Source organism: Limulus polyphemus, unplaced genomic scaffold (assembly GCF_000517525.1).
Source record: "Limulus polyphemus unplaced genomic scaffold, Limulus_polyphemus-2.1.2 Scaffold622, whole genome shotgun sequence".
Taxonomy (NCBI): Eukaryota; Metazoa; Arthropoda; class Merostomata; order Xiphosura; family Limulidae; genus Limulus; species Limulus polyphemus.
In genome coordinates this window covers 334,051-359,210 of record NW_013666232.1, presented here as the reverse complement: position 1 = coordinate 359,210, position 25,160 = coordinate 334,051, and the positions used below count along the sequence as shown (strand labels likewise).

Below are 25,160 nucleotides of genomic sequence, written 5' to 3'. Positions count from 1 at the left end.
CACTGTGCAATTTTGAACCCATATGTTTAAGGTTTGAAATCTAGCTATTATGTACAAAAAAAACTAACTTGAATTTCTTTTTCTTTCTTTCCATCAAAAGAATTTAACTCAGCAGATGAATTATTTTATTTATCATTGCTTACTGTGGCATAGTGTAAAGATTAAAGAATAATTTAATAAGTAATTTTTGTTGTGTTCACAAACCAAGTCTGTTGTATATTTGTTTTCTTCCTACTAAAAGTAGGTCTGAAAATCAGCCAGTTTGGTATCATTTTAAAGCTTTGTGACAACAGCAATTATAAAGGAACACCCTATGTATAAAAAATAACAGGCTCTTGTGCATGGTTATGTGTAGGTGATATGTCAGCCATGTTCCCAGAAATGAGCCAACAAGTGTCTAAGGAAGTGGAAGATGAAGCTAATGGATACTTTCAAAGAATTTACAATCATCCTCCTCACCCAACTCTCTCTATTGATGAAGTGTTAGAGATGTTGAAGAAATTTCAAGAGTCACCCAATAAAAGGGAAAGGGTAAGGAAATGGATTGATAAATAATGATATCATTATTGTGTGATAAGACAGAATTTAATTTATTCTACTTCCTCTGTTAAAAATAAGGTGCACATCAAGTCCATCCCACTCTAGTGATATTTTCTAGTTAAGGCATATGATCAGGATGATGATGTTATTGATAAAATGATAAATATAAATAGTTATTTACCCCCTACACTTGACTGTCGAGAAAATTAACACTGGTTTACCTGTTTCAAACTCGTCAAATGGTAACTTCAGACGTATAAAAGAACTGAAAGCATATGGAATTATAAAATTGTTTTAATCTGCATAGAATAGTAAAGAGTAATATTGTGTTCTTTGTCAATGTGCTAAGAAGTTTGAATTGTTTTCTTCCTTAAATTAGACATTTAAGTCATGGATTTTTGAATTTGTTTTTCCACATAAAGTATAAATGGGTAACTGTGAGATGTAGTGATACTTGTAACCAGTAAATTTAATATAAGTAGTATTGTTGGAAGTAAAAATGAACGCTTTATACATATTTCATTTTTTTCTTTCAACTTTAAATTAACAAGAACGTAAGCTGTGTTTTCCCATAATCTCTTACATTTTTCATATAATTACTCATTAAACTTGTTTCCATTTGTTTTGTGATACATTAGTACACCATTTGGCAAAACAGTTTCATAAATTAAAAAAGGTGAAAGTACATGCATTTAATAGAAAAACAGCTACAGACAAATTTTCTGTCATTGAAATAATGTGAAAGTAGGCAGCTATTAATTAAATGAATATAAAAATATGAAACAACCAACAAAAACAAATTACTTTGAATGTTATTGAATTTTTGGTACTGTCTTTTAGAAAAGCCGTTGTAGACTTTAACAGCATTTATTTATTCATGTATTAATTACAAAACATTCATATTTAGAAGAGTTATAAATTTTGTGAATATTAATTAAATATTTCATAAAGACCTTTATACACTAATTTTGATAACAATGTCATGCTATATATAGCACAAAGTACAATGTAATGGCATAAAGAATAAAAACATCCCATTATCTTTTCTAATTACCTTGCTATTAGAAGCTTTTAAATAAACTTCCTAGTGAGAAGTAGGGAAAATACCAGAACATAATGCCACAATAGTAATATGATGTTTTTGTAAATTTTTCAAGGAAAATGTTATAAGTTTATTGTCCTATAAAACCAACAAGTTAAAAAAAATACATACAATCAGTTGTTAATAGCAGTTTCAGTCTAATCTCTGTTTAGTGTCTTTTTCATTGTGAAAATATTTTGATGGTAGGGAATGAGGTAACTCGTGCTAAATGAAATTTTTATTGCTTTCATAAACAGGAAGTTTTCAGTTGTATGCTACGAAACTTGTTTGAGGAGTACCGGTTTTTCCCTCAATACCCAGACAAAGAATTGTTGATAACTGCACAACTGTTTGGGGGAATCATTGAACAAGGTCTTGTCACGTAAGTTTCTTAATAATAAAAATTGCTAAAATATAATGATACTTTTTTATTGATGTTGAATATAATTGTATGTTAATTAGGTAAGTTTTTGATTGTAACTGTTTGGTTAATGTAAAGTCAGACAATTGTATTGATATAATTGATTTGAAACTGCTGGTATTACTAAAGTAACACAACTTTATTATTCAGAATAAGGTTATAAATTTGTTTTATTTACTTGAGGAGATAGTAACTCATATTTTGTCATAAATAGTTGTATTTACATTTATAAAGTATCTCCCAGCATTATATTTCAATTTTTGTTCTGTGTCATTTATGTATAATGCTTATGCTTTTTTGATAACTTCAATATGAGTGGAGGTCATTTCTATTCCAGTTTAGAACAGGCATTGCGTAGTGGTCAGTGTATCGGATCTGGATGTGAGCGAATGATTAACGTCCTATTGCTGTAAAAATAAAAAACAACATGAAAGATACAATTAGAAGCTTAGAGGCTGTTGAGTGAAACTATATATGTATAGTTTTATAAAGCTTGTTTCAGTTTCATGTTTCTGAGGTGTGTACTATGCTATATATTTGATGCACTAAGATATTTATATAGTTTTGTAAATCTTTTAGTTTCATGTCCCTGGGCTTGGCACTACGCTATGTACTTGATGCACTCAGGAAACCTCATGGAAGCAAAATGTATTTTTTTGGTATAACAGCCCTTGACAGGTTTAAAACAAGGTATGTATTAAATATTTTTTGACCAAGTTTCATGTTATAGTTACCAATGATTTGTGATTGTTGTTGGATAAAAACAAGTAATACTAGCTTTTTATATGTTTACATACATAATTATTTCTAGAGAACTTTTAATTGAGAACTTTTAAAATATGAGAAAATATTTCAAAACAGCTGACCTTTAAACTGCCCCAGCTTGTTGTTAATAAGATTTTATACTATTTGGTTCACTTGCATGCTTCTTGATTATTAACCCTCTTGTCTAGTTTGTAATGATAGAGAGTTAAATTCAGAATTTAATTAATCTAATTTATTATCAATGTATACGAATATTTTTTACAAAAGCATAGCTAATAAATCATATTTTAATTTTATTTAAGTTTTAAATTCTTAAGTTTTACTCTATCAAATAATGTATAATGGCATGTTGTTTTCACTACAGAGTATTGTGAATTTCCTCTTCAGTTTAAGCATTTATCTTGTGGGGTTCAGATTGAGCAGCTGAGGGAATTAATTTAAGCCCTTCTTGTCCTAGTTAGAAAACCACTTAAATTATAATTATTGTAGGACATTGTGTGCTTTTTTGCATATTAGTACCGTCATTATAGAAAAAAAAAGGCTTAAATTCATCAACAAGCTAAAAAACAAGGTCAAAGAAAAGTACTGTATTTCTTGTTTTCATGTATATACTTTATTTATGGTCATAAAAGTAACTGAAATGTAAAAATTAGAAACTTATTAGGCAAAACAATGAAAATGATGATGATAAAAATTATTCACAGTGTATAGTTGCAAACAGCTTGCGCATTATGTCATTCAGTATGGTAACGTGAGCTATGTATTTGCAGAGTGGTTACAACTTGTGTGGTGGGATAATTAGTTATATATGGTTCAAATGGTATTAAAACGGTAAAATTACATATATAGAGAAGTAGACTGTTACAAGCCTTAAGCTATTTAAGATAAATAATTACCGTTTTCTGTTACAATCTGCGGTCATTTAAAAAATAATGGGTAATGTAGATTTATTTCTTCTTTTTTTTTTACAATGGTTACGAGGTCAGTCAAATCAACTGATTCCATATAGAGTTAAGGTTGAGGAAATAATACGGAAAATATAAAGTTTTACTTAAAAATACATTTGGTATTCATTTAGGAGATTTTGGAGATTATACAAATGAAATTTAAAAATTTTCAGAAAAATAATAGTATTTTGAATCTTAACATGAAAATCACTTTGCACTTGGAGCAATCAACACTGATTCTGTTTGTTCACAGAGAGATCTTTAGTAAAAGTACTTAGTTAAAAATTTTTTAATTTTAATTAAAAGATTTTCTGTGTACACAAATTTGATGTTTACTGAAAGCTTGCCTAATTTTTTGAAGATACACAAAACATTTCAAAAGTTCAGTATGGAAAGTGATTGTTACTTTGTGGTTACAAGGTTGGTCACATCACCCGACCCCTTATGGAAAGAGTTCAGTGATTACGAAAAATGTGAAATTTTTAAATAAAATATATTTGAATGATAAACTGCATTTTTTTATTTGTTATCCATTCACACAGCTGATGAAAAAATGTAATCAGAAAGCTTAAAACTAACTTGTTTAAATATTATTTTTGCACTTTCAAGAGCACACTAGTGCTTTAGCAGGCTCGTTTAAATATAGTTTGCCTTGTGTAATAAGATAATTCGAAATTAAAGAAAGTTTAAAACAATAGTACAAACAAGTAAGTAATATGCTGAATTTTTATTTCTCATCTGTCTATGAAACTTGTAAATTGTTGGTTATTAAGTATGAATTGTAGTACAAGTATGCAATTGTGCTTCTTTTTTTCTCATATCAAAGTTGTTAACATTTTTAGTGATTAAAAGTCATGCTTGGCTGCGAATGTTTTTGTCAAAGACTACTTTAAATTAATCCATTACAAATTTAAAATAAGATGAATTTTCTTCCTTTGTAGAAAAGATACCATAACTTAGTGTTTAATACATTTCATATTCTCAGTTCCTAATGATGGTGATTACAGTATAGTAATCAGCACCTCTTATTTAAGAATGTTAATAAAAAAGCTTAGAACGTATGTATGAAAGAGAGTAAAAGTGATCAACAATGAAAGATCTTGACTAAATTTTATTTCTAACTAGTTTATCCATTTTTTGTTTTCAGATATTACAACTACATATTTGTTTTCATTTTAGTTGATATTGAGCACTTGATAATCTTACCTAACAGTATTTTACTGGCTGCAAAACATGTAATGAATCTATGCCAGTACTCAGTTTTGTATTTTGAAATGAAGGAGGAAACTTTTAGGTATATTTATACATTAATATTTCTACTTTTTTTCTAGATTGAAAGAATACCCTCAGTATTGCCAGCATCTTTCCTCTATTGCTCACTTCCCAGATTTCCCAAGTCATTTGATAGAGGTATGTATAGGTGAAGAGGTGATCAGTACTATTTGGTTTCTTGTGATAATTTTTAGTAGTGAGGAAATTATAAGAAACTGTTATCTTTTGTTACTTCAGAGAGCATTTGAAAAAAAAAAGATATGTAAATTATTTTAATTGTAATGTGGAAAGTGTCAGTTATGTTTATTTTTATTACTATAAAAGCAAAGATTAACTGATAACAAATTCTTTTATTCCTAAATAAGAATAATCAGAATGTTAATACCAAAATTCTTATAAAACAGGTACATTGTTCTACAGAATGAAATAATATTTTACACAAACAGATAAAACAGTCACATTCAGTTTACTCTTTAACAATCAATACATCAGTAACCATCCTTAGCTGAAATCATTACCTAAACCCATGAGGAATGCTTTATTCAAGCTTTTTGAGATATTCAATAGAAATTAAATTCTAGGTATCTTGAAGTACTGTGCAGAATTCCTTCTTGGATTTCTGCTCCTTTTGGTGTTTTTTTTTCAATCAAGATAGCCCTCCACACAGACTGAACAATATCGTGATCTCAACTCTGTGGAGGCCATACAATTAAAGCATACTGGATCATTATGTTTGGGATCATTACCATTTTAGAAATTGAAATTTTTTCTACTAACCAATGTCTAGAAGGAAAAGCATGGTGAAATGAGTATTTGGTTATATTAGACAGAATCCAAGATTCCATCATTATGGTTGAGATCACCAACTCCAGTTGTGGTTAAACAGATCCATGCTTGGATGCTATCTTTGCCATGCTTAACTAAAAGTTGCAGACGAGTTTCCTTTAATATCTCATCGCTCCTGCTAAAAATGACTTGATTTGTATTGAAGTGGATGCTTTGTTTGTGTAACATTTATTCTTATAAGATAAGAAAAGCTTTAATAAGAGCACATATCTCAGTATAAGAAATGGAGGTTGCTTTAAAAGTTTGTGCAAAAACTGAGATTATATCCTTTTGGGGGTGTATGTGTGTTACAAAGTTCAGTTCACTTTGATATTAAGTTTCATAATATTTTCTCCTTTTCTAGTAAAATGAAAATACCAAGGAATGTATATAGAAAGTAAAGTAGGAATAATGATTTTCATTTCAGAAATGTAAACCTTATTTTAGTATAAAAGATGCACATTATGCACTATCTACAAATTGTATGTATTTTTTCTGTTACACAAAGAACTGAATCATGTAAAGAAATAGGAATGTTTTCAAAGAAATTAAAATTTAAGACAACAGGACAAACTTGTGATTTTGTTTGTCAAGTTATTATAGCTGCTTTATCTTGAATGCCATAATTTTTAGTTGGCTATTGACAACTTTTTCCTTACTGTTACTAAGTTCATGTTGGCCAGGTGGTTAAAACGCTCGACTCGCAACCTGCGGGTCACTGGTTTGCATCCCCATCCCACCAAACATGCACGCCCTTTCAGCCATGGGGGCATTATAATGTAATGGTCAATCACACTATTCATTGGTAAAAGAGTAGCCCAAGAGTTGGTGGTGGGTGGTGATGACTAGCTGCCTTCCCTCTAGTCTTACACTGCTAAATTAGGGACTGCTAGTGCAGATAACCCTCGTGTAGCTCTGCTCGAAATTCAAAACAAACAAACTAAGTTCATGAAAGAGTGTGCTGCCATTCAAATTTCCATGTTTATGAAATTGTAAATGTAGCTACTACAACTGCTGTAGTTGCATATGCTCTTAAGGATTTTTTGATTTACCTTATGTAACTATGGATTGTTTTTTAACCATGAATAGACAAGGAAATTACTTTTTCATCCATTGATGCTATTCTTTTATAATAAAAATTATGATTTATGAAAGGGGGTCTGAAGAATGCATAAATTTGACATTTTTTCTTTCATAAGTCTTTTTTTTTGTTCAGTGATCTCTTGCTTTTAGTAAAAGAAAACTTAGATAATATAGGATAAAATATTTACAGCTTGTAATAGAAAGATCAAATCATGAAAATAATACCATTAGCTTAAAGCATTGACTTGTGTTTTTCTATTTATAACTGTCCTGATTAGGTCTATATATATATAATTTTTATTTGATTAGTCATATCATAACTAATAAAACATGTTCTTGATGCAATAGCCCAGTTATCATTAAAGCAATCAAAATTAATACACCATCAAAATGTCATACACACAGTTATATCTTTTCTGTTCTCTCTCTCACACACTCACTGGACAAGACATTGAAAACTAAACCTAATAGTGTTTTGGGGCACCGCATGGTTTGATTACATACTGGATACAAAGTGGCAATGGCTCCACTAATGTCTAGAAGGTTTCTGCTTCATTTGTTTTTTACATGCTAGTAAAGTTTAGTACTGGTAAAGCACAGGCTCTCCTCCATCAATTTGTGGATTCCTCTCCCAGCTTGTTTGTCAATTGTAGTCTTAAGTAGCATTGTGCCATTCCTAATTCTGAAACACTTTTAATGGGAAGGTCAGGCAGCAACTTTTATTTTATACATTGTTATTAATTGTTGTGTATCTTTTATATATATATGATTTTTTTAAACACTAGGTACCCAATGTAAGTAAGTTGATTTTAATACTTTTACTACTTTTTTTTATGCTTGAGGGGGTTCGGTACTGGCCTTGGCACAGGCTTTCATCACTCCAGTAACCTCCTTAAGGTTCTTCCGGTAATAATGCCCTGTTAAATTTGATTTGAGTAACATCTGCCCTTTCCACATACTTTTGCATTCCCATACTTCCTCCCTCTTTCCTTTAGTCATTTAGTTGACCAGTGGGAACTCTGTTGCATCTTCTCCTTTCCCCTCAATGTACATGTTATTTAATTGATGACATCATTTGAAGGTTGTGCCAGGTTGCCTAAGGGCTGTGCTGTACCAACTAGGTGATCCAATTTCTTGGTGAATGTTATGCCACTGTGACCTAGAACAAAGGTCATTATTAGATAAGCATTAAAGCCTTTTATAAGTTTTACTTATGTTCTTTGAACAAAACCAATTAGTTTGATGAGATGAGGCTTAGGGAGTCTGTAAAGAGTATGATCCTGTCATGAAATTTACTGTTACTGTTCAACCAGATAAGTGAGTCTCTACATGTAGACATCTGGTAGTTTTATTTTTCTAACGTGAAAATACCTCCTTTGTATAAACACAGGGAGGGCTGATGTATTTTATAGGCAAGAATTTATAATATATTTTATCTACTATGTGTGTTTGTGTTACCAAATCATCTGGCTTAATGTTTTAAAAGTATTAATTGACCACAAAAAGTACTGTCAAGTCTATTAGTTGCTTCAATATAACACAAAATATCATTTGTATGAACTGTTCAAATGCAACATAGTAATTTGTACAAATTGATTTTAATAGTAGTATTATGACTTAGTATTACTATAACTTAATCTTTAGTCATCTAGTTTCTTAAATTTTATCTCTTATTGATAGTAGCTTGGAAAATTTACAGTGGTTCAAATAATATTTTAATATAGCTGATATTAAATGTTTTTCACTGTTATATTATCTTCTATGTTGGTAAAATTTCAGAGAAATTATGCTTATTAGCCACAGCAAAAGATATCCTAAAAAAAAATTTTTTTTCTATTATTGTGCATTTTATGAATTACACCTCATTACATTGCCACATTATCAATAAATGCAATTTATTTTTGAGATGTAAAAGCAAAATATCAGATTGAAAAATGAAATTGTTAGTTCTACAGTTTATTAAAGAATTAAAGGTTTAGTAAAAGAAAAACCAGGAATTCTGTTCCAGATATAATTTTTCGCATGTTAACAATAGGTATTTACGATTTTGCCATATATTCTAAAAAATGTAAAAGAAAAGAAAAAAAATTGGGTATTTTTGTTAATTAGATTTATAGGTTTCTAATTATTTGAGCATCAGTTAGTTTTAAAATAAATGAAGCTAATTGATTTCATACATCATGGTTTTATTAAATAAAGTTTTAATTTAATCTACATAATAACATAAAATATATTATATCTACAATGTAATATAGAAGATTTATCTTCCACGTGACTTCAGTTTATTTAGTACTTTACATTATTTTGTTTTTCCCTTCTTAACAGACAGTAGATACTTGTGATTGTTTTGGTGATTTTGTTTTCTTTTTTTAAATGGAGTTCATTTGTTTGAAAAAGTAATGAAGGACTGAGTTGTATGTTAAATTTGGATCTTGCATTTTCTAATTTAAGGCATTTTGTTTTCTAGTACATTGAATATGGAGCTCGCACCCAGGAACCACCCAACCATCCCCAGGGGTTATCTTTACCTCAAAGTATGGTTGGAATGTCTTCAGGTTTCGGTCCTATCGTTTCTGCAACGGCACGGACTGTTACCACTACCACTGCAACTGTGATTACTACTGCTACTACTACAAAACCATCAACTATTGGAAGTGGAAAGGTACAATTTGTATTGAAAAGTTTTTCTAACCCTATTTACTTTATAAATTATCTGTGTTTTATTAGTTTTTACAATTTTGTAGCCATCTAAAAAAAATGCATTATGAGCAAATGTCACTGGCAAGTAAAATACAGCTTTTAATATATCAGAGTAAAAACCATAGAAGTCGGTGTTTAATACAGGTTCTACCTATATTTTTACATAAATGATTAATATGTGTAATATACATTAAAGGTTGTATTTAAATCCATTTCATATGAAATTCATGCACATTTGTTTGTTTTTTTCACTGTATTGAAAAGATACCAAGAAATGTGGCTGTATGCAGTGATTTTTTGTTATCCTTTCCTCAGATATAGCTGTTTAACAGCGGACAGTAGGGCTAACATAAATTACCAATGTATATACCCGGAAATTACCAGGGTATTGCTGTTTTCTTTTCCTTCAGATATTACGAGGCATTTGAGGATAGGAGATATGCTATAATTACATCTACCACACTGGGGGGGGGGGGGTATAGCCATATGTAATGGTTAATATCCTTTCCTTCAGGTATGGCTAGACATTCATTCTACATTGCATTAAGAAGCACAAAAAAGTATAATTCTTTCCTTCCATGTATGGCTAGACATTCTATAACATGTTCCATTTACTCTGGATATCTTGTTTCTGTCTAGAATCGTGTAATTTATCTATACGTGTCATTTTATGACATCAGCTTCATCTTAATTCCACCTTCACTAGTGTAGTTATAATGCATGCATGTTTCTCTCAGTTAGTCTAAACAAGATGCCTGATGTAAACTGCAGCAGCAGTATGCTTCTTCCACTATTTTGGGTTCAAATGAGAAGTGTGTTTAAATCTTGGCAAAAAGAAGTTTAATAAAGAAATTAGTTGTAGAGATCATCATCAAAGGTCTTAAATTCTTTAAACACCACCTAGAAGAGACAAGAGGCGCTGCAGCTTCTTCACAGAATTCTTCAAAACTTGAATTTGAGTCCTTTCAATTGTGTGTGTCTGGGAACAAGACAACCGAGGAAAACTCAACTATTATCTACCAGTGCAATGAACTGAGGTCACAATTCATGGAACTATGGGAAAAATATGGATTAGAAGGAAATAAATATAAGTTTCAGGTTCTGCATGTAGCATATGACCAATCTACCCAGATACAGATACATTTGTGTCTGCTAGGATTAATGCTTGTGTTGTGTTGAGTTTTGTATAATAAATGTCACCTCTGTTTCAAGAGTGTCCATGATTTACATCGACTTAGAGTTAAAAAACATGTGCATTATAAAGATGACAATCAACTTTTGCTATTTCGTTAGAAAATAGTAGCTCAATAGTTGGTGGCTGGTGGTTTTAATTAGCTGCCTTCCCTCTAGTCTTTACAGTTCAAAACAAGAACAACCAGAGATTGCATACCCTTGCCCTGCCACTCTGTTTCAAGATTGGATGCACTTATATTGGATAATGTCAAATTTCACCATCAAAAACTCAGAAAATGCTTCTCAGATCCAGAATGATCAATGATTCAGATCATTTTTTTGTAGTGTGATGAGTCTCAAGCTTAATGAAATGTATTACAAAATGCCCTATTTTCATATTATAAAATATGCTTCAGAGTGATCCAGATTTGGATCCAGACCAAATTTGGGGAGGATTGTCCCATATTGACTTCCAATCTTGTATACATTTTGTGTAATCAATCTGTTAGTTTTTGAGATATGAGTGCAGAAAACAGACATGCACAAATGGACCCTTGCCCTCCCTCCAGGGGTGAGGGTAACTAGGAATACCTAGCAAAGAAAACCCTCGACTAACTTTACAAATATTGAAAAAAATGTATTCAAGGGAAACATGTTCTTTGCTGTTTGCAGTGGGTGTAAAGAGATACATACTGATAATGAAACATGCCAGGATCTCATTGAAGTCATGCAGGCATTTAATCTTATATCAACAGCTGTATTAAAGTGAGCATGTCATAATAATATTTTATAGTGTTATATTCAAAATTTAATTAAATAGTTTTATTCAGAACCAACTAAATTCTAAGTCCTTAACCTGACTTTATGCTAGAAAGCTAATTGTCATTCTATAGTCTGTTTTTTAATTAGCTGATTAACTTTTATAATCTGATTCTTGATTTTTTGAGAACTGGTCAAATTACGATTACAGGCTGGCACTTTTAAGGGCTAGCTAAAATCACACTCTTGATTAATTTGTCTTTTTTATAACTTTTTGTTACTGAAGGCTGACTAATTATTCGTTCTATAATTTGAATCTTAAATTGTATTAGATTGTTAGTACAGATTGTCATGCATAATTTTAGAGGATTGACTAAATTGTATTTATCTTGGACTAATTCAGAAACTTTGAAGGCTAACTAATAAATGTAATACTTTTTTTTATGAATAGCTGATTAAATGGATTAAATTTTTTTTCATCTTGAGTGTTGACTTATTTATTATTAATATACAGACTGGCATTTAATTTGTAGAAGCTAAGTTGTAACAGACTGAACTGTTAATTCTTTGGGTCAGTAAGGGGAATTGTTGAGGATGATAAAATAAAAATCCAAACATTGGTATATATATTTATGATTGCAATCAGTCACATTCACTCTATCATTTCCACAGTATTATCTGCTGTTTTGTTAGTTACTTAAAGTGAAATGTATTGTATGTTTACCTTTGATAAGTAGAATATGTGATTTTTTCTTGTGCTTATGTTTGCTTAATCAGTAAAGACAGTTTTATAGTACAAAGTAAGGGAATTATTTATTTTAATATTCATGCCATCTTTGTAAACAGAAAAAAAAACATTGTAATCTTTGTTTGTAATATGACATTATGAAAAACATGGAAAACAATTGTATCCAATTTTTTATTAATAGTGAGTTGCTTGTCTTTTTTTTTTTATTGGGCCATAGTGCAGTATCTAAAGACTTAACCTGTGTTTTTTGTACCAAACTATGCATATCTATTATTTCAAAGTTATTTTTTGTATTACTTTTACTTTCAAGTTACTTAACATTTAAGTATAATCTAATATGCTAAGCAAGTCAAGTCTTTCAAGGTGCTAATGAGTTTGTGGCTCGAAACACTGCTTACAGTGAGGATGTCCAGCTGATGAAAAGGGAATATTAGTCCTTATTAGTTTTTACTGTTAGTATGTGTTAAAATGAGGTTATTTGTCTTTAACACATTTACTTCCAAGGTCATATTTGTGGAATTTTGCTTTGGCCTAACTTCAATTTTTTTTTACCAAATAGTAATTTTCTGCCAGATTTAGGGTTATTAGGTATAAATATATAATGTTTCCTATGTTTTTTTTTAATTTCAAAAAATGAGTGACATGGGCCGATAAAAGTCCATTTGCATCCAGGACCTGAAATGAATAACCCAGTTGAGAGAAAAAAAAAATTTTTGAAGGATTTAAAGTTCAAATGTTTGTCTTGTAATATATATATATATATGTGTGTGTAATCAATTTTGTATTTTTTTATCATACATTTGTATACAAGCAAGTTTTTTCTGCCTAAACATTATTTTAAAACCATAACAAAAGCTTAAGAATATGTCTTACAAACCAGAATCAAATAGCCCTTTACAAATTTAAAGTAATGTGAATCACATTTGCGTGACATGGATTTAACAAAATATTGTGCATCATGCATATGCGAGTGACGTGGTACATTACCGTAAAACCACGTCACTCTCATATGAGTAATGTGGGACTGAAAGTGTTAAAGCATATTTAAATACATGTGAATATATGTGTAATGAGGGTGTGTTTCAGTTTTGGTATGTGTGTAGGCTTATTTGAGTTTAGAAATCTAAAGGAATATGCAGCTTATCATAGAGATGAAACATTATGTACAGGCTGTACCCATTTTGTATAGAATGTTACCTTCACTGTTTACCATACAAAGGTTAGACTTGATAACTGTTTGATAAGAACTTAAACAAGAATATGTATAACAGTTTTTACAAGTTTAATAAAATAATGCAATTACTATCAAGGGGAATCTTGTATTTGTCCTTGTTATAAGTAAAACATTACATCACAACTTCTTCATTCCATTTTTTTTGTATGACCAGTATTCAACTGTAAATTGATTTTTGTTCTTCATTGTGATTTTTTTAAATGTAGGACTAGTATGTTCTTTTTTTTATGTGGTCTGGAATGTTATTGGAAAGCAAGATCTGTATTTTAATTAATTAATAGAAAAGAGCACATTTTATGTAATATAAAAGCTTAAGGGATATGTTTTTTAAGACTCATAACATAGGTAAATTAATATGTAGAATTATACATGAACTTTTCTCTATGTTAAAATACTTTTATTTGTGAGTTTTCTGCCCTATTAGCAGAGCCTTGATTGGGCAACAATGTCCTGAGCTATAATGAGGGACTTGTGATTTGCCCCTTTTTGTCATTGCATGTATCCAACTTGATTTAAATTTGATTATAATTGAATGGAATATTAAAGCTTTTCAGTCAGTTGTAGAATGTTTCAGTGTGGCATCTACCCATTGTAATTATCTTATTTCTCAGATTTCTTTCTGTTGGTATAATTGTTCTTTTGCATTTGTTCTGTTTATTCTGTTTTGTATAATACTGTTTAAGATGTTAGCCCATCTAGTGATCAACTGATAACCATTTATTATGTTAAAAGCAATTATTTAGCCTTTTCTGATCTCTTATTTTATGGCAAGTAGTGACAAAGTAATTGAAATTAAATTTAAGTCATAAATGTTTTTTGTTGTTTAATAGATATTGGTGTTTATTCAGTTATTTCAGGATTATGTAGATTCCTGCTAATAACTGAAAAAAGTATAAAATGTCTTTTATTTATTTAATAGCTTTATTGCATTTGTAGAGTCTGGTTCCGGTTAAAACTGATAAGCTTGATTGCTCAGTGAAAAGATCTTTAAAGGAGCACTATAATGCCTTCTTTATTGTTTTGATGTTGTTACTAGGTAGTAATTAAGCCAAATGGGATGTGGGGGAACAAAACCTTATAGAAACCTCAACCTGATGGACATATCTTTATATATATATATATATATATATGGATCTTTATATATATATATATGGTTCAGAATGTGTAAACAACACATGTTTTATGCAATGTTGATTGCACTATAAGACAAGAAATTAATACAAATCATAACGTGGTTTTAGTAAATAAAAACAAAAATTTATAGTTCATTATCATTTATTTAAAGAATTAATGTACTATCATACTTTTGTCAGGGTTTGCACAGGTAACGAAAATCCTGGAAGTCGTGGAATTTTGTAAAACAAGCTCATTATTTGAAATCATTGAAAATCAATGATTTTTATCAGGAGGTTCTGGAAAGGTCCTTGAAACTTTAACTATTGTTCCCATGTTCCTTGTTTTTTATTGATGATAAGCCATACCATTGTATTTATCTCAGTTTTGCAAGAAGTTATCTCTAGAAAAAAATTAACATGTGAAATGGGAATGGCACTGACCTGACAACACTGTTTAGTAACAGTCTTAGAACAATGTTTATCTATATGCAAGCAAACAGGTGTCACATGACTATTGTTGGAATGGTATTGTTCACATAAAAAAGAAGCTCAAGACTCGCATGGCAGAAAGTTCAAATCATAAAATTGTTGTCAGAATAATGAAGCCGAATCCTCGTCATCAGGTATTGCCTAATATCTGTTAATAAAAAGAGTGAGAAAAATGCAAAACCAAATGGCCATAACATAATAGAATGTTATCATAAACCTAACTGTTGTGCATGAAATAGTGAAATATTTACCATAAAAGACAACCCATTAGCTAATATCTTATAATGTCATCCATTATATCTCTAGTGATTGATCTGAGCCAGTTATTCAAACAATTATTTTTTTTTAATATTATTCAAATGTGGATATGTGTTATAGTAAAAGAAAACTCTCAGGGCTGAACACTACATTGAAATATATACATTTTATTCACCCACAAGGTTTTCAGTTCTTTGGAAAGTTTTATTATTATTATTACTTAAATAAGGGGAATTGTAGTAATAAACCTGAAAAATGCTCAAATATATTGCAATGTAATATGTGGGGAAACCACAAGATATACAACATTGTTAATGTGCACAACAATAAGAGAATTGTTTCAGGAACGAGTGTGTATCAAGCTTTGGCATGGTGGTGTGTCTTGATGTATGTTCAGCAACCAGTTGGGTTACAAGTTGACTTGTTCTATTGGGCTGGTGAAATGTTATGTTAAATAGATTTTCTTTGGTTTTTGTTACATGCGAGAGGAGTTTTCAACACTTACCAAAGCACAGTAGCATTTGGGAGAAAGATGCAAGACTTTATTACTTTATTAACTAAAGTTAGGAAAAGTTAGTAAGTCATGAATTGATTTGTGCTTTGTTCAGTAATGTGTGGTCACTTGGAATTTCTTTTAATGGCTTTTTTTTGTCAAAGTATGCCAGCGAAGTGCAAATTCAAACAATCGTGAACTTACTTGATCTTAGTATCATGTGCGTTCTAGCAAACATCTGAATTAGAACATTATATATATTATATATAGATATATATCGTCTGTACAAAGAAGTATACATCCTACTAAAAGTCTCTGTTAGGTTATGTGTGATAAGTAGAACTTGGTACCAGTAGACATTGTTATACACTAATTGAGTAACTAGTGAATTAATGGTTAGTATGCAGTGTTGTACAAGCAGATCACTTGGGGTGAGGAACTAAGTACTGGTTTCTGTAGTATTCCCATAAATCTTTTGAAAAACAAAAACCTTGTAACGTTTGTAAAAAAAGATTATTGTTTAATTTCTAGTTAGCACATGAAATTTTGAGCCAATTTTTTACTGACTGTCAATTCTTGTTGGAATTGTTTCAGCCATCCATTGCTAATGCTACTAATATTGACACGCTGCTTGTAGCAACTGAGAAAGATGAAAAGATGGTAATACCTCCTGAATCAGTGCAGGACAAGGTGGGATTTATTATCAACAATCTATCACAGATAAACCTGGCACAAAAGGTAAGTGATTTTTTTTGTATAACAAAAGTTTTAATTTATTTGAAGATGAAAATTCTCATCTTCTATTCATTTGACATAAAAAAAAGGTATTCATTGTGATGACAGAGCATTTTACTGTACCAATTTTTAGAGTAGGCACGCTAAAAACATTTTAAATTGACTAGTATTATTAGGGTCTAATGTACCATGTGTTTGGCCAAAACTTCACACATGATAAAATATTGTAAGAGTAATAAAAATTGTTGTACCTATTTTTCTTTTATTTAAATTGTTTTATAATCATACTTTAATACAAATTTTTATGGCTTATAATTCAATCCTCTTCATGTGCATTCATATACAAAAGTAAAATAATACAGTTTGGAGAAGTTATTGAAGCCTTAAAATAGTAATAAAGAATTTGTTACAACTTATATTAACATTTTATTTGGGGTTATATTTGTCTTTTTGTTTTTTAAGAAAACATTCTACGGCAAAAATATTGCTCTTATGATAGTTCTTCAGGGTAAACTGGTGGACATGATAATAATGAGCTCCAGTTATTTATGCTAAGTTACCCCAGGTTTGAATTACCATTACTATATTTGAAAAAAGATTAAATTTTTACTGTAGTATCTCGGATGACTTGTTGATCTTAAGTTCAAGGGTGTAAAACTTGACCATTTCAGACAGAAGAGTTTAAAGAGCTTGTGAAGGAAGATTACTGGCCATGGGCTTCCCAGTACTTGGTTATGAAAAGAGCATCCATTGAACACAATTTTCACACACTGTACTCCAATTTCCTAGACACACTGCGCCAAGTAGATCTTAGTAAACTTGTAGTGCGTGAGACCTTCCGCAACATTAAGGTAACGTACTTATGGTCAGCTGTATGATTATTTATTGTAAGATGGATATATTCTATATACATGTATCTTTTTAATATTCTTATTGAATATATTTACTATTTAAATATTTTATGTAAGTTTGAAAAAGCTGGGACATCATTGGATTTTTTTATCCTCAGTCAAGCTTTAATTCAGTTGTGAAATCATATCAAGCAGTCTTTTATAATTTATTTTTAGTAACAAATTAAAAGTAGATGTCGGAAGCCTTTTCCGAGACAACACACAAATCCCATTGTACAACAGTATCATTTTCAAGGAGTCTCATACTTAGAAATACTCCTATTTACTCAAGGTTTAATTGTTTATTTTTTTTATAGTAAATTAATTTTGGAGCTATTACTTTTTAAGTAAGTTTTAAGAATATCTACAAACTTTTGTTAACTTTGAATGAGATATTGCATGAGTAGGATTAGTTGAGGAACAAAGTTTTATTATGTTTGTATCATCAAACATGAGACAGCCTTAATAAGGTAAACTCTACATCAAAAATTAAGTTATTCAGTTTTACCTAACAGTTAGAAGAATAATAGATGTTCTAAAAAATACACTTTGTTATTCTCAGGTTCTTCTTCGAAGTGACAAGGGAATTGCTAACTTTTCAGATCGTTCTTTATTAAAGAATTTAGGCCATTGGTTAGGAATGCTGACGTTGGCAAAAAACAAACCTATAATGCAGATAGTAAGTATTTTTTGTTGTTTCTAGGGGCTGTATAGTAAGTTTATGATATTTTCATATATTTTTTTAGTAGATTCTTATTATATCAAATTAATTTTTATTAATTCAGTTATATTTGTTGTAGACAAAATAAGTTCTCTTAATGAATTAAACATTTCTGAGCCAAAAACAATAATTCTTTTTATAATCAGCACTTGAATTTGCTTGTATTAAAACGTGTAGATGTAAAAGTATAAGGTGAGATCATGAATCGTATGCATCTTACTTATATATTTGGTAGTGGCCTTTATTGCCTACAGGAACTAGCTAAAATGTGGCATCATCTGTTTTTGAGGACAAGAGCAAAGTAATCTATTTTATCCATCTGTTGAAGGCAAAAATGAATTCAATACTGAGTATTGTAATATGTATTCAGGGTAATTTAAATCTTACTAGACATAATAGTAAAAATAGAAAGCATTTGTAACTGATTAGTGTAAGAAAAAGAGAAATATAAGAAATCACTTTGAAAAAATGTACGTTTATGTATAAGCCCCACAGTGTCTCAGTGGTAAGTCAGGAGGCTTATAATGCTAAAAACTGGTCAAAGCTTATATGGACCATTTTGTAGCTTTTTGCTTAATAACAAACAAACATTCATGTGTTAAAAAATTTCTAAAAAAATGCACATGAAATTTGAAGACAAAGCGTTAGAAAATAATGTTTTAAAAATTATATATAAATTTGTATAACAAATTTCTCACTGGTTTGAGCTTTTGTTTCTCAGGTGGATATTATTATTTCAGGATATAGACATAAAGTCTCTACTTATTGAGGCTTATCATAAAGGACAACAAGAACTTCTCTATGTAGTTCCTTTTGTTGCCAAGGTTCTGGAATCTTGTGGGAAAAGTCGAGTGAGTAGGACTGTTTTTAACATTTATTGATATACACCTCTGGATATTATTTATAATGTTTTTTCCTTGTTCCTTAAAAATTCTGAGTTTTCTTTAGTATCATTGAGTATCATTGCTTCAATATATATATTAGAACTTTTAAGTTTCAAATAAATGCTGACATTTTAACTTTTTTTTTCATACGACCAGGTCATAGTGCATATCATGACATTTTAGTGTTACATTCAAAACTTCATTAAACAACTTTATTGTCAGTATATGTTAATAAACATGGCACGAAAACACAGTTTATAATTAAAAGTTTTATATTTTGTAAGTTTTAACTTCATTTTTCTGTGTAATGATGCATCTGAGCTCCAAAATTGTTCTTCATAATTTTCTAATTTCAAAAATAGGCTGCTGCAGTTTTCAACCAATTAGAAATACTAACTATTCATAAGTAGAAGCAAGAAGTCTAAACTCTGAACATCCTACCTTTTTTGATTTGCTGAGATATCATTACATTTGTAAAAAAAAAAACCTTACAGAAATGCATAGTAAATTAGAGTTATATTATATATCGTTTCACATTTCCAAGGTTGGTCAAATCAGCCTTATAAAGTTAAGGAGTGTGCCAATTTATTATTGAAATACTTTTTAAATCTGCTGTCTAAAGGTATATAGCACCAAAGCTGGTTAATGAGTGATAGGTATGATATTCACACATTATAAAAAGGTATATAATACTAAGCTGGGGTTATAATCTAATATAATTAAGTTGATCACAAATAAATTTGTCAAGTAGCATACAAGTGTGGTCAGGGATGACTGAATATTGAGTAAAAAGTGTTGCAAGCGATGACCATAAAGGACAAATATTGTAATAGCAGGCTGTTGTTTTTTTTCTGTGGGTAATTTCTATGTATATAAGTGAAACCAAGGCTATTTTTGAAAAGTTGTATTTATCTCATTTTCATTTACTTAGTAAAACGTTTCACATATTATACTTACCACGTATGGCACAAATGTGTTAGACATGTATAGTAATTATAAAGTGTCTCAATCAAGCAGTCATAAGAGCGTCGATACAAAATGCTAGAAAAATGTACTTGCCATCCCATAAAATACATAAAGTCAAATATCTTATTTAACAGTGAACAAAATCAGTCAATTAATGACTAATAATCATTGTGACTAATGTTTTTAAATTAAAGGGATATATATATTTGTGCATATAATTTTGGTTTGAGGTTTAGAATTTCAAAGTTTTAAATATTTATGTGTACGTGCCAGACTTCCACAGTTCAATATTTTTAGGAACTTAAATGACCCCCTAGAAATCTACCTAGAGTGCTTTTTTAACAATAGAACAATTAATATGAAAAAAAGCTTGCCCTGCACTTTTGTATACCCCCCCCCCCAAGCCAATGACAGATAAAATTTGGAAGACATAAAAATTAAAGTATCCTATTACATTATGGTTACACAATAAAACCTTCACTAAACAGGGATTCTGGATTAGAGGCAAGTAACCTGTGGCTACCATTGATTGAATCTACAGGAAGTCGTTCCACCAATCAGAAATAGGGATAAACCATCCAATAAAAACACATCCTCCACAATCCATCAGAATACTATAAAGACTGAAAACACCTGACCTGAAGACAAAAGGCAGAAGGCTTTCAAAACGTTGTCCTCTATACTTGTGTTTCTACAACAGGAAGTTGCTGTCCATTCAACTAACTTCGTTGTGTTGGCTGTTGAATCTTGTATCATTTTAAGAACACGGCAACAGAGAGGCTAGTCGTGTGTTTGAAGTGGATGAAAAATCTGTGCGAGGGTAGTGAAAACAATGGCCAAAATTAAAAGAAATACCAAAACTAAATGAATCATGAGGAGTGGACGTGCGAAGTGGCCAACACTGGAAGAAGATCTGAAGGCTTGAGTTATATCATAGCTAGATTAGGCCATTCAGTATTCATGACCCTAATCTGCCTTTAAGTGCAGCAAATGGCCAAGCAGACACAGATGAGGTCTTTGACAGCATTACTGAAGATGCCCCCCCCCCCAAAAAAAAGTACCCTGATGAAGGGCTTGGTCTGTTAACCTCAAAAATGTCACATTTTACTGACAAAAGAACTTACCTCTGTAGTGTTTAACAGGAGATTCCGTTTAATTTTTCAATTTTCCTCCTCGAGGAATCATTTTGTTTGTTTCATGCCTCTATGTTACCATTCATGTCATTTATTACCATAAGTACATGTAAATCAGTATTCATTATTTATTTTCATACTGGTAGCTTGATTGTCAAATCGTGCAGAAGGTGCTAAGTATTCTAACATCAGACCACAAGCTTTGTTCCTCAACTGTTGTGTATTTTAGAGGAACATAGCTAATAATTTCTTACATTTTATTCAAATTAAATATTTATAAAATATATATTGCTATTAAAGCAAAGAATGGTTACATGTAGAGTTTGCAGATGGTCTAGTTGTACAGTGGATAAAATGTTAAGCTGATAGTGCTTTTCCAATGCTCAAATTTAGTTGTTTGGAGCATGGTGAAATATATTTTGCACACGTGTGTGATAAATAAAAGCTGAGGTCTGTTCTGAAACAAAAATACACTACATTTAGATATGTGCCAAAATTCTTCCTTTCCTAAAACTTTAGTTTTCTGTATCACGTGTAGCCGTAATATAAATCTTCATGTATATATATATGTACCTTTTTGTTTATGAGAATTGTTTCATTTCATCTTTTGAAGTTGTCAGTTATTTGAAAATTTTTCTTATGTATCTGAACATTCCTACAAAATAAATTTTAATCAAAATTGTCAAGAAATTGGGTAAGTATAAAATGTCCTTATTATTTATGTATTTATGAACTTATATTTACTTCGTTTATTGATGTTTGAATTATTATGTACTGAATCAATAATGTTGATTATTTAGCTCCCTTACTCAAATATAAATTTTTTAAAGTTGTTAGACTATTAAGTTATTGAAGCATTTGGTATCCGTTTTTTTCTTTTGTGACAGGAACATTTTGTTCAAGCCTGTGTCAGCTTCCTGAAACGACGTTGTCCACAAATAATGGGAGGTTTAGTGAAAGAAGATGGAATTCCAAAGAGTGCACAGCTTCCACCAGAAACTTTAGCTACAATGTTAGCATGTTTGCAGGCTTGTGCTGGGTAAGTAAAACTTTTTATTATGCTTTGTACAGTCTCCATCTGTTAAAGGGTCTAAGTCCAAAACATAGATCTTGACATTTAAATTGTAAATTATTTAATTTCATCTTGTTTAATTACTAATGCATTTCTTTTCTGTAGTCATTTAACTTTAGTTACATTTACAGAAGCAAAAAACATTACTGATATTAATATATTGCTTTGGATAGAGCATTTATATAGTAGTCCATGTATGATCCAGATGTTTGTGTACTCAGACTGTGAATCTGAGTTTATGGTTTGTGGCTCGTTGCTGTAGAAATACACTCTGCATCTTGGTGATATTGGTACACTATAAAAATAAGGGTCAAATCCCACTATTTTATCAAACGAGAAACCCAAAATTGGTGGTGGGTCCTGCTGGCTAGCTGCTTTTCCTGTAATCTGTCACTTCCAAATTAGGAATGGTTATGTTACTTTTTATAGCTTCACATAAAAATTCTCAAACAAAAAAAAGTGGTTGATTTATATTTGCCACTAGAAATCAACAATTTCAAAAGGCATTCTGTTAGCATTCACTTAAACTGAAACATCTGTTTCTGTTATCACACTATAGATTTCTTGATCTGTAGGTTAATAAATATATTTGAAATGTGTGTATTTTATCTTATTCTGAGAATAATTTTCTGTTACATGTATTTTTTGTATAAAACAGGAAGTTTTGACTTAATTGCATGAACTTACAGTTAGGTAATATAATTTTTTTGTGGAATAAATTTATATTAATGAAAGAATTCTCAAAACACTGATGATGTTACGAATGTATTTTCCCAATGTAAAATGTTTATTCTGTAATTTGACCATCATACATTGTTAATTTTGGAGCTTCTTAAGTTGGGATTTTTATGGTTAGTATTTATTTTATACTCACTTTTTTTTTCAGTAATGTTTCCCAAGATCTCTCAGAGACAATTTTAACAATGATGGGAAACTGTGGTACTCTTTTAAATAAACCAAGACAGCCTCCTCCTGGAGTTGTAAAAACTCCTCGTGGCCTAGAACCAGCTTTTTCAGCTGCAGCAATGGGAGGATCAGCTAGTCCTGTAAGCATTTTTCTTTTTTTTTTTCTCTCTATTTGTATGAATAACTTTGAATATTATCATGATTATTAGTAAAGGACAGAATGGTTACATTATTCCATCATTTATTCTCTTCGGTATATTTTACAAACTAAAGAAAAAATGATTGATGAATTTATTAAAGGAAGATGTAAATGGTCATAATAATACTTTTTAGTAAGTAGTGTTACTAAAGGATTAACAAAGTATTGTTTATAAATACAGCTGGATGCCTTAGGTGGTCTTAGTACATCAATGGGAAGTCTTTCTTTGGGAGGTGCTACCAATGTTGCTAGCAATAACACTCCAGGCTTTCCTCTCAGTGCTGGCTTAAGCTCCTTCTCTACTGCTACACCAGGCTCTCCAGCAAAGTTGTTCCCAGCTCCAACTCCTGCTGCTCCAATTGGTCCATCTCTGAGTCAAAATCCCTTTTCTAGCATTATCCCATCATTACAATCTCAGTTACCTGGACAGTTTGGTTCAAGTTTGAGTAAGTAGATTCTCTGCATTCAATGTTTTGTCTTTTATAGTTGCTGTGTTAGTGGAAAGCTTTAAAAACTTATTCTAGCACAAAACCATCTTTACAGCTTTTACTTTTTTGACACTAAATTTCAAGCTTTTTTAACACCCAGTCTGTAAGTCAATGAGATCAAATTTAGGGGATTGGGTGGATTTTGAAGGTTTGGGATATCTAAGTTAAAAGCCTTGCACTTGTTACAGGTGCTGTTTGATTACAACCTTCTGACAAAAAATACTAAAAAAAATTGTGCCATTGAGTTTCCATTGCATCTATATAACACTGGTTGTACAGTTGAGTTTCCTCCCATTCTCTGTTGTAGCAACAATGTCAGTTTCACACTTTACTGTTAGCAAGTAAGATTAGCCACCTTTTTTTTTTTTTCTGTTACTAGCAGAAATGCCACCCTATTGGCAGCTGTTCAATCAGGATCTTGGCAAGCTGAACAGCGTGCTTCTGTATTTCGGGTTGTTCCTGGTTTCTTCTCACTGGATCTTGCCTCATAATTTGGTGAGCAAGCCTATCTCTTTCTAATTCTTTCTTTCTGTAACTTGCATCCTGATATTTCATTTTCTTTCTCAAAGTTTCAGACTTTTGCCATGATAAGTCATTTTCCAATTAGGCAATTTTTGGCATGATGATTTTTGATAATTTGATCACTTTATGCTCATAATGAAATAAAAAAATACTTGTGTAACTTACAAAGATCGAGTTACTTCAAAATTCCTGCAAACTTGTATGCACCAAACTCTGTACGAAGGACTTGCGATTCCTTCGATCACTGAACAATTTCAATTTATAGCATAAGCTTAGATTCTCCAACAGAAAAAGTAATTTTTCTTCTGAAATATGTCACAATGATTCTCCACTAAGAAGACTCATTTTGAATTTCTGCATGAAACTCACTTTACTGCAATTTTGGAAGTTTTGTTTAAAAAATTAATTTTGTTGATAACAATAGATGTACAAAATTAATGTACATTATTAAAAAGGAAAGAAGTACCATTTAACCATTAAGGAAGCAATTTAGGAAAACTTTTTATAAAATAGTTTTTTTTAGTCAGGGTCTATTTTATAACATTTTTCATTTTGGTGCAATATAATTATGAGAGACTCAATTGTAATGAAACTTGTTAGGACCTTCCCCTTAAAATTTTGAAAGATTGTATGAAGTTTCATCCAAATCAGACTCAAACTGTGGAGGAGTTTCGTGGACAGACAGACATTAGCCTCTTATTTATATATGTGTATGTGTGTGTGTGTGTGTGTGTGTGTGTG

The 25,160-nt window shown here is 30.6% G+C and overlaps 1 protein-coding gene across 1 annotated transcript in view; it reads left to right on the top strand.

Annotated features, from left to right (window-relative positions):
- The window catches only part of LOC106459523 (CCR4-NOT transcription complex subunit 1-like), a 101,530-nt gene that overhangs the window by 45,588 nt on the left and 30,782 nt on the right, over positions 1–25,160 (top strand). The window contains exons 17-25 of the mRNA XM_022386026.1: positions 356–531; positions 1,879–2,003; positions 2,622–2,732; positions 5,086–5,164; positions 9,402–9,596; positions 16,498–16,641; positions 17,310–17,489; positions 18,091–18,207; positions 18,990–19,100. Of these exons, the coding sequence (XP_022241734.1) occupies positions 356–531; positions 1,879–2,003; positions 2,622–2,732; positions 5,086–5,164; positions 9,402–9,596; positions 16,498–16,641; positions 17,310–17,489; positions 18,091–18,207; positions 18,990–19,100 (1,238 nt within the window). The remainder of the gene's footprint in view (positions 1–355; positions 532–1,878; positions 2,004–2,621; positions 2,733–5,085; positions 5,165–9,401; positions 9,597–16,497; positions 16,642–17,309; positions 17,490–18,090; positions 18,208–18,989; positions 19,101–25,160) is intronic.